Consider the following 12,510-nt stretch of genomic DNA (forward strand, 5'->3'; position numbering starts at 1 on the left):
CCGGTACCACTACGGCTTGAACCATACAATTTTTCTTTGATAAATAGTTTGGTTTGAACCAAACCCCTCTACTGGTATGGAAGAACGGTATGGTTAACAGAAGTCATACCACTTGAGGCGGTGCGGTTACATTTCATATTACTAATTCTAATACTCATCGTAAGAACATGATCAGGCTATGAAAGGTTACTATGGATGTATGAACTAAAGTGAAAGACACCCAATTCTGGAGAATAGGGTGGTTTCCTAGTATTTTTTTTATTGCCTAAATTGAAAGATTTTACTCCTGGAGTACGTACTTCACGCTTTTAGATTTTTTAATGGCAATATCTATTTTTCATGATTTAATGAAAAGTGAAAATTTCCAAGCGAATGAAAACGCAACGGCTAACTATGAATGCTGGGAAAAGCCCATGTGACGTCATTCTAGTTCCCGCTGCCACCGTGTGAGGCTATGGGCGCCGCTACGATGCAGGCAGGTAGCTGAGTGCCCTGCTAGCAGATAGCACTTGGCTTAAATAAGGATTATTTATACCCTATCAAACGAAGTAAACTTTCTGACCTTAGGTAATTTTAATAGGTGATTATTAAGAGATGCTTCCCTTAGCTCTGAGCCTCCTGCATGCATTGGTAATCTCAGAGGATATAAAACTCCCGAATACTCGCATAGCATCTGGGTCCCTGTGAAGTCATGTGTAGTGGCATTGCATGGGTGCCAGTCTGGCTGTTTTCAAATGAGGTTAAAGTTGACCATTAACATTCGTCTAAACTGGGATTTCTAAAACCAAATAATTTGTATATGTATTATGAATACACTAATGGTGGGTAACTAATCACAATCAATATCTTTTATTTTTTTTTGAAGAAGAAAACTACCCTATTGAGTGACTTTTACTTAAGCAGCTTCAGTTAGGAATGGATGGATCCAGGATTTTTTCCAGTTCCGAATCTGAACTCGTATCCTCTTTCATTGTCCCTCTTACTCTAAGAGTTCACACTGGTTGGGGAAATCTTCAGGGGCACAGTAGAAAGGTGATACATATTCTAATTGAGCCTGTGGGGCATTGTTACGTTTTAGTGGTGAGGTGAAGATTTTGTTTAGTTTGCTCCGAGAAAGAGAGAGGGAAAAGGTAAGGACAAGGTCATTGGTGGAAAAAAGTCAACCTGAAAGCCAAGTTAGCAGCAGAGAAGGTTGAGGGAATTGTTACACTATATGATCATATTGCAGTAATAATGGTAAGCTAAGTTTCGTTTTAAGTGAGGATTTGTGTGATTAATAATCTCAGGTTTTTAAGCAAAGGCTGCTTAAATTTTACTTTCTGTTGTTTTTTTGAATCTACACTGGAATATTTTACATTCCTGGAATAAATAATTTTTTTATGATATACCTTGTTGCATTTCTGTATTAAATCCCCATATGGGGCTGCCTTATATTTGAAGTAAGGGAAATTTACAAAATTCAGGCTGGAAATTGGGGAAAGGTGATGTGAAGTTGAAAGTTGATATGAACCCTGTTACTGTCGCATTAGTTATAAATGCACTTGTTCATTAGAGGAGGCTGAGAAAAATATGTGTAAGTTTAATTTCCCTCTCAGACTAGGCTCAATCTCCAATTTTTCAAGTTTTTGATTGTGGTTGAGTTTGAAAAATAAGGAGGCCGTACTTCTTGGTTTTTTGATCAGTTGCATGCATCTCAAACTATTCATCACAAAATATCAACGCAAAAAACCATGACCCTTTCACAGATAAGTTGATGTAACTGACTCCTCATAATCAGGTGACTTTGAAACAGTTGCTTCTTGACCTCGCTCGAGCATGATCATCAGGGTCTTGTCATTCACGCTCCTGAAAGCCATAATTACATACTTCCTTCTGAGATGAGTACATTTCTTTAAAAGATTCAATGACCTGAAACTAATGAGCCATCAAACACTCTTGACAAATGGACTGTAACGTTAACATTTTCGTACTTTAAAAGAATGGAAGAAAGGCGAGATGCAAAAGTTTTATTTCATCATAACCTATTTTTCCCTTCCATCTATCGAATTTTTTAAATGAATCATGATGTTAGGTCTCAGTGAATGACCCTATTTGAGATAAATGTTTTTATAATTTTATTATTTTTACATAATTATATTATTTAAATAATAGTTCGCCAAAACTACATTTTAATCCTGAAACAGTCTTCTTTGTTACCTTTCCATATCCACATTCCAGGGAGAATGACTTACCAGGGAGAATGAAATATTTGGGGGCCCAAACTAGGGATCTTGCCGCAGGAAATTTTATAATTATAGGTGGTGAGTTTTACTTAAGTGGTGAGTTTTAAGTTTTTTAAGCATTTTAGAAGTCATATGATCAACATCAGAACCCTGATAACTCGAATCTTGATATATGGACACTCCAGGGAAAATTGACAACCCTGACACATTTTTTACTTACACCCATAACAAATTTTTGAGGGGTCTCGGGCCCTCACAGGCCCCATGGAGTTGGCGCCACTGCCACATACGCATATGCATAGAATGGTTCTGACTAGAGCAGGCAAGTAGCCAAAATTATTGCTTTGGTGGTATGCAGGTTGCTTGCGCTGATATTTTGTAGTCAATTCACATACTTTCAAAAACCATGCACATAATTAAATCGGCCATGTCTTTTTTCATAACATTGAAAGTTAAATTCATTATTGGTTATTTCCAGGTAGTTTAAAATGTACCAAACGATAAAAAAATGGAGAATGATGCTCCTGGGCCAGTTGTTTACTTGCCAGATGTGTCGTAGATGGTTGCTGAAAGGGAACAATTATTTATTAATTTAAATTTCAGAGATCGTTAAAGACCCTAGGCTTCGTGCCTGCCCCTGAATCCGATGTAGAAATTATGAATCGCAAAGCCTTTCGTCAGTATGAAAGAACATAATTTTCTACTTTTTTACCATTATTTTTTGTTTAGGAACATAGACTATAGTCTATAATGATGAAGGAATAATTCTCAGGATTGCTGTCACCAGCATCGTAGATGTTTCAGTGCATTCATCTTAATTATGAAGGTGGCTTATTAGCATATATTTTTTTTAACCCTCGATGTTCTGTAAAATAATCCTCCCGTCGGTAAGTTATATAACAATATTTTCAATGGGCATCGGGCACAGTTTGAAATGTTTGAATGCAGCGCCAGCGGCAAATAAATGTCTCAGCGTTACAGCGTCACCTTACGGAAAAATATTTAAGCTGAGATCACGTGCTGATGTTTATTTCTCTCTGCGCCATCTTTGATGAGCTTCCCTGGCAATCAATCAAGGGAGGCGGGAGGTGATAGCTTCTATTCGGATTGGTGTGAAGTTCGTGACTCCGCGAGGTCATCTGTCATGTGACGGGATTCTTCAGATTGAAGTGGAAGTACTGTGGAGGCCCTGTTCAACTGTTGTAAACTTTGACGATATTAAAATGTTGAGCCTGGAGCGAATACCTGATCAAGTGGGCTATCTAGTACTGACTGATGACGGTGCTGTTGTGGCAGTAAGTTTTAAAGTTATTTAACATAAATTCTATTGGTAATAATTTAGTTACGGTTACTTTGTTAACTGCTACATCCGCAGTTAGGGTGAGTACGATGTGGGAAACTTCGGTGTGGGCCTCGTAGTTCTCGGATGATCCCGCTTACCATTGAATGCTATACATCGGATAGCATTAAATAAATCGTTATTTTATATTTACATATTCGACGTTGGACGTGTGCTCTTTTGTGCACACGGTCAAGAACACTGCTCGCCTGGATTCGTAATTAACTTTCAGGATTACACGTGTAGTTCGTAATTTTCTTAATCAAATCATTGTGATGAGAATAATCTGTACAGTACTTTGCCCACCTGTGCACTTCTTTTAAATGTTTTTAAAGCTCCACACGAAGTATCCCATGCTGAGGTTGACAGTTTCGGGGGTGCTAAGTTTGTTCTGGGGATATCGTTTTTCATGAGAGCTAACGACATAAATTTACTAAAATATTGTAATTTTTAATTCTTGCAATTAAAGGGAATTGAAACTAAGTGTTATAGATACTAATGTGGGGGATTGGATGGATCTTATCATTGTTAAAGTCCATTTCAACCACGTGTGATTTATCGGTATTAATATTGTATTTTTCCGCTCTTGTTTCTATTCATGGGACCATGAATCATTGTCATTCTTTAAAGGCATTGATATGGTATGTGAACATGATCGACGCAACTAGTTGCTCCAAGGAAATCTAAACTTAGTATTATCAGTTTTTATAATAACAGTTTTCTTAATTTCATTGCAAATCTGGAAAGACATTATTGGTGTACACATCGATCATGGTGTAGAAAATGATATGCTGATGTTTCACTGACACCTCAGCCACAGAAATCGCGTGGAAGTCGTAATTTGTCGGAAGTGGTGACTATTTCAGTATATAATGAATCTCCAGTGCAGCGTCTAGCGGTAGACATTTACATGCTATAGCTGCGTGTAAAAATATTTTACAATGATGTTCATCTGATGATAAATGAAGAAGATAGAAGTTACAATTATTTGTTTTCATGAAAGAAACGAAATATTGTATTATAGAGCATTAAAACTGATGGGAGACAAAACTACGATTTCCTTAGTGTCTGTGAGACTACTCCCGGCAAAGTTATGGGAGTTCACACTGTGCAATTGAAATAGAGGTAGCGTCCACTTTTCATTTTTATGGGAATAATAGCTGTAATTTATCATCCTCTTTCATTTTTTACCACATTGTGCATGCTCTTAGGCATTTCCGTTGTTGTGCTTGTGATTCTTCCTTGTTTTTTTATATTGTTTATACATATGCAACAATTTTCCCTAGAGTAAGAGGGAACTTAACTTTAGAGGTGATTTTAAAATAAGGCTCAGTTCAATGTCGAAGTATTGAAGTTGTGTGTTCATAATGCCTCATTTCATCAGTTTCATGAGGCCGTTTTACATGGGGCACAGAATTAAGCAGGTTAGAACTGCTTTCATTTCTTAAATGGCGTGGAATTGCATGAATGCATAAACAAAATTAGAACGGGATTGCCATCTCACGACCACGCATTCTCGCATGTATTCTAGTAAGTCACAGCTTTACACTTCACAATTTTGACTGTGCCTTCGTACACATGACAGATTGTGCAAGTACCTGCCCCGTGTAAAATGGTCTATACCCATTTCTTTTAAAAGCCTGGTTAAATAATGCATTCATGCTTTTGGATTAATGTGTAAATTGGACATCAACATCAAAGACATTAACTTGCCTGGTTAAATAATGCATTCATGCGTGTGAATTAATGTGTAAATTGGACATTAACATTGGAGATATTAACTTGCATCTATAAATGGATAATTCAAAGTCAAGCCATTTTCCATTCATGCAATGGTGTGTTGTGTGGTAACGCATTCCATTTTTCTGTTCATTTTTCGCTTACGTTTGCATTAAGGTGAATTTTTTTGTGTTTAGGCAATGTGTTTCCAGGCTTTAATTTTGTGTAGAAAGAATTTTTTTTTGATATTTATTTGGTGGGGTGGATACACTTTGGGGTGTTTTTTAGGAAAGGGTGCACCTAACGGGGTATTATGTAGATTAATTGGTAATCCCTTAGGATTCTTAAAAATAGGGCTAGCTTATTTTATAATTTTTCATTTGACTGGATAGTGTATTGTTCATGATAGATAATTATTTAATGTATTCCGTATTAGTTGGGACTTAGTACTTGATACAGATTTTATATGTGACCTATTTCTTCAAAATTTTTATAAAGTTGCGTTGGGAAGTTAGTCATTTAAATGGCCTTAATGGCCATTTTAATGGCCTTATATAATATCAGTACATATATGCATTCATAGTTAAGTAATATCTAATGAAGATAATTGGGTAATTTCCGTCATCAAAGAAAACTAAAGGCATTGATTGCGATTCATTACCCACCATTAGTGTATTCATAATACAAATTATTTGGTTTTAGAAATACCAGTTAAGACTAATGTTAATGGTCAATTTATACCTCATTTGAAAATGGCCTGATTGGCACCCATGCGATGCCACTTCACGTGTCAAGTCACAGGGACCTAGATGCTATACGAGTAGTCGCCAGTCGGGAGTTTTATATCGTCTGAGATTACCAATGCATGCAGGAGGCTCAGAGCTCAGGGAAGCATCTCTCAATGACCACCAATCAAAATTACCTATGGTCGGAAAGTTTCCTTCGTTTGATAGGATATTAATAATCTATATTTAAGTCAAGTGCTACCTGCTATCATCCTGCATCATAGCGGCAGTCATAGCCTCGCACCAAAGTGGCCTCACGCAGCGGCTCCTGGAAACAGAATGACATCCCATGGGCTTTTCCCGCAATCATACTTAGCTGTTGCGTTTTCACGCACTTGAAAATTTTCACTTTTCATTTAATCGCAAAAAATAGATATCGTCATTTTAAAATGGAAAAGCGTGAAATACTTACTCCAGGAGCAATAATCTTTCGATGCTTAAGGCAATAAAAAAGGAAACCATCCCATACTATTAATGGACACATTATTGTTGATGTTTTCTTTGTTTTTAGATAATCTCTTAAAGGGATTCAACGCAAGAGCATGTAGATGAAGGTGAGAATGAAATGCATTCTAAAAGCATACATTCATTTCCATAGCCCTCAATTAGAGCATCCGAAAAAAGTAAAATTCAAAATTTTTTAGTCGAATGAGTCCTATGCAGTGCTCCAAAAATAAAGAGGAATTTCTTGTCTGGGTTTACCCAATCAGGCCATGGGAAATGAATAGTCATGCATGGCACTTGGATGGTTAACTTAGGTAATCATAGAAATGAGAGGATTGCTTCACTGCCAGGTTCCAAAATATTGGTCAAATAGAAAATTGCATCTTCTGGAATATATGCAGAATGGTCTATTTAAGGGTGAAAAAGGAAAAAAAGTTGGAATCTCAAATAATAAGTAAAAATTTATTGCCTTCCATATCGGAGCAACAATTTTTTGCAATAATTTGCCGCAAAAAAGGTCAAATTTCAATGGGGAACTTGTACAATGTTTTTAAATTGCTAGATTAAGAAGGACCTTACCTCAAATGTACTCGCCGAAAATTATGCGGATGAATAATTTTTTTTAGCCGAGTTATGAGTCTTTAAAAATACTCTTCATTGGCTGCTTGGAAACATGACGACATTGAAGCATGATGTCATGTTTTCAATTGATTTTTGACTAACCTGTTGGCAACCATTAGCCTGTGCAGCATTGAAGTATGCTTCCTTTTTCCTCCTTCATATTGATATCCTAATCGTTATTATCTGGTAATTCTTACCTGATTGATTATACTCCATAATATCTTGGTTGAAGTCCTCTACTTTTTCATCTTCATAATCTGATGTAGGCATGTGAATCTGCACCACTAGATTAGCTATGGATTTGGTTTCTATCTTCCCCATTGTGATCCTTTCATTAAATTGTAGGTAGCTTTTCACATGAATCCAGCATTATCATTTAGTGATACTGTTTGGATCATTCTGTAGCTTACTCTCTAAAAATCTCCTTATTCAGGCCACATCATTTCACATGCCTAACATGTCAAGGTTCATTTGTAGCGTTTTCACCTTCCAGTTCTCCAGCCTATTGCATGTAGTAAATTGTTGGAAAAGGTATGGTTCGCAAGTAATAAAATAAAGAGTTACGATCCTTTACTTAAAGTAAGAATTGCCTTGTTCAACACTAAATGTAGGATCACTCCGATTTTACAACAACTTAACATAATGTATGATCTTAGGTTTTCCTGGCGTATCAGTTGCAGAAAAGTTTCTCGGGTTTTCCACCAGTTGATGTCGTCCATGTCTCCCGACGTTTCGATCCGCGACTTGCTGATCATCCTCTAACTCATCCTCTTATTCATTCGGAAGATCCCCTGAGGATGATCAGCAAGTCGCGGATCGAAACGTCGGGAGACATGGATGACATCAACCGGTGGAAAACCCGAGAAACTTTTCTGCAACTTAACATAATGCTGGCTAGTGAGTGACTCATCTGTGCTCACTTGCCGCACACACCTCACTGCTACAACTAGCTTGTGCACACAATACACACACCAGATAACGCTGATATCTCACATTCTTATTTTTTTAAATATTCAAATTATAAATACTTTTTCTAAACAGAAATGATCTCACATTCCAAATTATTGTCCTGGAAATTCTAACGCATTTGATCGATGTACCCTCATGTTTTGGAATTTTTTGCTTGAGATTGTTCCTACTATTTTTGCTATATCAGGTATTATGTTTAAACACCTTTATGTTTCTTCTACTTTACATCCTTCATTGCCTGCTCTATACATCTCATCCGATGCCTGCTCCTTCAGCTTTTTCCCTTTCACATGGTCTTCAATGTTAATTTTCGTTAGACCATCATGTCTCATGATGTTACCAATGAAATTGTTCCATCTTCCACCCAAGGTCTTTAATAGTATTCTCTCCTCTCCCATACTTCTTAGAACTGCTGCATTACTTACATGATCTATCCATTCGAGTTTCATAATTCTTTCATAACACCATATTTCATAAGCTCCCAAAAATGATCTCTCTGCTGCTGTCATCATCCATGCGTCTGTGTAGAGGTGTGCTCCAAATATAAGTCCTAAAAAATTGCTTTTTAACTTCCACCTTCGTGTTCTCAGCTGGAAGGAGACTACTCTTTTTTTGGAATGCCTCTGTACTTAAGCTATTCTATTGACTATTTCCTTCTTGCTTTGTCCATTGGTGGTCACTGGACTACCCAAGTAGCAGAAATCAGCCTCATCAAATCACATTTCTCCGCTGTCTTCTTATCAGGAATAAGAATGATGTTCTTTTTCACTAAGTGGTCTGGTATTTTTTCTGTTGTGTAAATGCGGAAGAGTTTTTTAATTCTCTAGTAACGTCTTTCTGCATTTTTAATGAGCCCTCTGGGAATACCGTCAAATCCAGATAATTAATTCATCTATAAGTTCTTCACTGTGGCATCAACTTTGGATCTCAAGATTGAAGATCTAATGTCCTACTTTTGGACTTCACTTTCCTCTTTAATTATTTTTTATGTAAGATTAATTCCCATGTTTAAATCTTCCAGGTACTACTTCCATCTCTTCATTTTCAGTCTTCCTTGCTCGAAATGGAATTTCATTTTTTGCTCAAATTCTTAGTGGTTCCACGCTGTCATATAGACAGCTTTCACTTCTACATGCTAGAGTTTGTACAGTTCATCTTTCTGATATTCTTCATCCACATTTCTCCAACTTTCATCATTGTTACATATTTTGTACCTTACTTTCTAGTAGTTAAGTATTTCGTCTTCAGTTTTTGTGTTATTGTACTTCCTTCAATTAGTTGTGAGATATCATTTGTCATCAATGGATTTTTCTCGACAGATATTGTTCAATCAATAACTTCTTTTGTGGGCTCCTACATTCTACTTTTAATGTCATTCAAGCTTTCTTGCACTGATTTGGTTTTTTTTGTAACTGTGCTGCTTCTGAAATGCAAGCTAGTATTGATCTTTCTTCAATTTTTCTACCAGCCGTATGTTCTTCATAGTTTTCTTCAGTTTTTGACTTTTTGGTGGCATTGTTCATATCTGAATTATTGTCGCTTTTGATATCTGCCCCAGGGTAGCTTCTGCAGACTCTCACATTGTTTCTAAATGTCTGCTTTGCCAAGATATAGTGTATTTGGTGACTTCTCAGATTTCCAGGCATTTTCTGCCTGTATAAAAAGTCTTAGCTACCACTAACGAGTATTTTGTGGGAATTCCTTTAATCTTTTTCTTTGATTTCTTATATTTATTCCCTGGTTATTCTTCCATCCTGACCTTCTCCGACCACGGTGTTCCAATCTCCTATAGTAATAAAATTCTTTTCCCCTCTTACCTGTTGTATTACTTTCTCGATGCCCTGCTACATGTCCTTTACCTCATCATTATCGCAGTCCATGTGGGCATGTATCTACCACATTACCACTATTGTATCTACAGGGTTGGTCTTGATCTTAACCATGATTTTCCTTACATTCTACAGTAGAAATCTTTTCAACAGCATTCAGGTATTCTTTCTGAGCATTGTCCCTACTCCCATGTTGCTATTTACAGACCCAGTGTGTATAATCCTACAGCTTCCACTTCCTCCCTCATTTGCCCATTCCATTTCGCCGATTTCTTGCACATCCAAGGTCATTCTTTGCTATTCCATCTTCCAATGCGAGACTGGAAATCCAATTGGGGACAGTTTACCTCCAGAATATTTGACTTGCCATCACATGTTTTATGTTAATGATTGGAATAGCTGCAACTCTTTGGGATAATAATGTGGTGGTTTCCACCTCGACTTACACATTAATTTGAAATCTCTGTTAAATTAAACGTGACCATGTTTGCAGAGATAAGATCAACCACTGTGGTCTCCACCTTCACTCAAATGAAGAAGAGTTGCTACCCACTCCTCTGGGTGTTGGGAAGCATAACTTTTGGTGGCCTTTCGTCACCAAGTCATGCCTCCTTTGCAGGTTACTTTATCATTGGAATAGTTTGCCTTTTCTAAGAATAGACCGATACCCCTCATATGCTGTTGTCTTTTTGTTAACGACTGCTTCTTCAATTAAACTCTTACGTAGAGGTTGACCCACTGTTTGCAATTTGTGAGATGCCCTCGGTGGCTTTAGCAGCAGAGGAACTTTTGTGTATTAGTAAAAAGTTTTAATTACATAGGTTAATTATGATTTTAAGGTATGTAGCTGTGTTGTATAATCAGGAAACCGACCAAAATTTGCAGACCATAATGATACCTCCACTGCATAAACGCTCAACAATCGCCCATCGAATCAAATTCGCTCATCTAGATAGCCCTTATAATACTAGATGAGCGGATTTGATTCAGTGGGCAATTGTTGAGTGTTTATGCTGTGGAGGTATCGATAAATATGTAAGTTACTAAGTAATGTATGCTACTCTATCTCATTGGTGGTGATAGCACTAGTCTTAATTGTCACAACATACTATGTAGTTGTTGTCACATTGATTGTCCTAACAGCTCTAGTGCAATTGTGATAATATTTTGGTTGTAAAAATTCAGTACACTTGCAAATTAATTGTGGGAAGCAGAATTTCTGACATGATATTTAATGATGATTAGGATATCTGTATTGTGATCTCTGTATTCCTATTATTGTCCCAGTCTTTTTTTAATTGTGAGTACCTTTTACGGATATGACTTTTTTCTCCAAGAGATGCTTTATCGGTTACAGATGGTTATGATGGAATGGGTTATATTGACCAGATATAAAAGCAAACAAATTAGACAAAATGACAAATTTAACAAATTAATAGTGCTTCTAAATTTTATGTTGATTGGTGAAGAGGTAAACAAATGTTCATCATATTATTGATATTATCATGGAAAGAAGTAATTTTGTGTGTTAAAGTAGTCTCCTGTAATATTTAGTCTTTCACTCTTAGAATTCATTTATTAAGTATTGTATTTATACTTTTATTTCCATGTATTTCCAGTCAGGTGGAGAGCTGGAGAATGACGAGCATATGGCAAATATCATAACTGGCCTGGTTACAATCACTGATAAGGTGGATCCTGTGGCATTCTCTGCAGAAGAAGGGTTCAAGAAAATATCAGGTAAAATTGTGGACTTACGTAACAACACATTGTGTTTATGAAATAATTCAATGGAATATTGTCTAATATCTACCAATTCTCAACTTCCCTTTTTCAGTGAATTTCGAAAGGCATTCCTATGTCATATGCATGTCAAATAAGAAGATTCATGTAGTCAAGAGAAGAATAATGCAAGAGGTGCCTGGGGAAAGTAATGACCTGATCTGATTGAAGTAATGATGGATGAGTTTTGTATATATTCAACTAAAAAATTTTTTGTGATGAAAAAATGTTAAGTCATATATATATATATAATGTGGTAAGGAACTTGTGCATTGGAAGGATATTTAAAAACTATTTTAATAATTTTTTGTTGTTAATATTCAATGGTGTCCTGCAATGAAGTGATAATTAAACATGTGTCATGTTTTTGTTTGTTTTCATTTGGTGAGATCTTGATTTGTCTTGCTATACCTCCTATATTAGTGATGTGTTATATTTTCATCATTTTGTGATTCATATTTTATTTGTGGAGAAGAAGTTATTCTTATTGATAGCTGTCAAAGTCATTTTTGAAATGGTGGTTTCTAATTATCCACTTTCTCAACACCCCTTTACGTATGTGTCGGCCCTTATCCTTTATACCTTTTTGTGACAGTAGCTGTACTCTATTTTGTGTAGGAACCAGGTTACAGTAGCACAGTAATGAATAGGATCGTTCTATTGTCTGAAGCAACCAGGGCTGTGGGAATATATTATTTTGATTTTGAATGTGAAATTTACCTTAGGATGTGTAGATATAGTGTGAAAGATATTTATTAGCTTTGTGAATTTTGTGCAGTCTTCTCAATTATCTTTCTATG

The 12,510-nt window shown here is 36.3% G+C and overlaps 1 protein-coding gene across 1 annotated transcript; it reads left to right on the forward strand.

Annotated features, from left to right (window-relative positions):
• Positions 1–3,283: 3,283 nt before the first annotated feature.
• On the forward strand, positions 3,284–12,076 carry LOC124165486 (ragulator complex protein LAMTOR4 homolog). Its single transcript, XM_046542925.1, has 3 exons — positions 3,284–3,517; positions 11,548–11,668; positions 11,766–12,076. The coding sequence occupies exons 1-3, from the start codon at positions 3,446–3,448 to the stop codon at positions 11,873–11,875; spliced, it is 303 nt and encodes a 100-aa protein (XP_046398881.1). The 5' UTR covers positions 3,284–3,445; the 3' UTR covers positions 11,876–12,076.
• The last annotated feature ends 434 nt before the right edge of the window (positions 12,077–12,510 follow it).

The sequence above is a fragment of the Ischnura elegans genome, chromosome 9 (genome assembly GCF_921293095.1).
Source record: "Ischnura elegans chromosome 9, ioIscEleg1.1, whole genome shotgun sequence".
Taxonomy (NCBI): Eukaryota; Metazoa; Arthropoda; class Insecta; order Odonata; family Coenagrionidae; genus Ischnura; species Ischnura elegans.

What these genes read in the sequence shown, in the direction of transcription:
- LOC124165486 (XM_046542925.1), top strand. Translation starts at nt 3,446, where the DNA reads ATGTTGAGCCTGGAGCGAATACCTGATCAAGTGGGCTATCTAGTACTG. An exon ending in ATGACGGTGCTGTTGTGGCA is followed by an intron (nt 3,518 to 11,547) that starts GTAAGTTTTAAA and finishes ATGTATTTCCAG; the next exon opens with TCAGGTGGAGAGCTGGAGAA. An exon ending in AGGGTTCAAGAAAATATCAG is followed by an intron (nt 11,669 to 11,765) that starts GTAAAATTGTGG and finishes TCCCTTTTTCAG; the next exon opens with TGAATTTCGAAAGGCATTCC.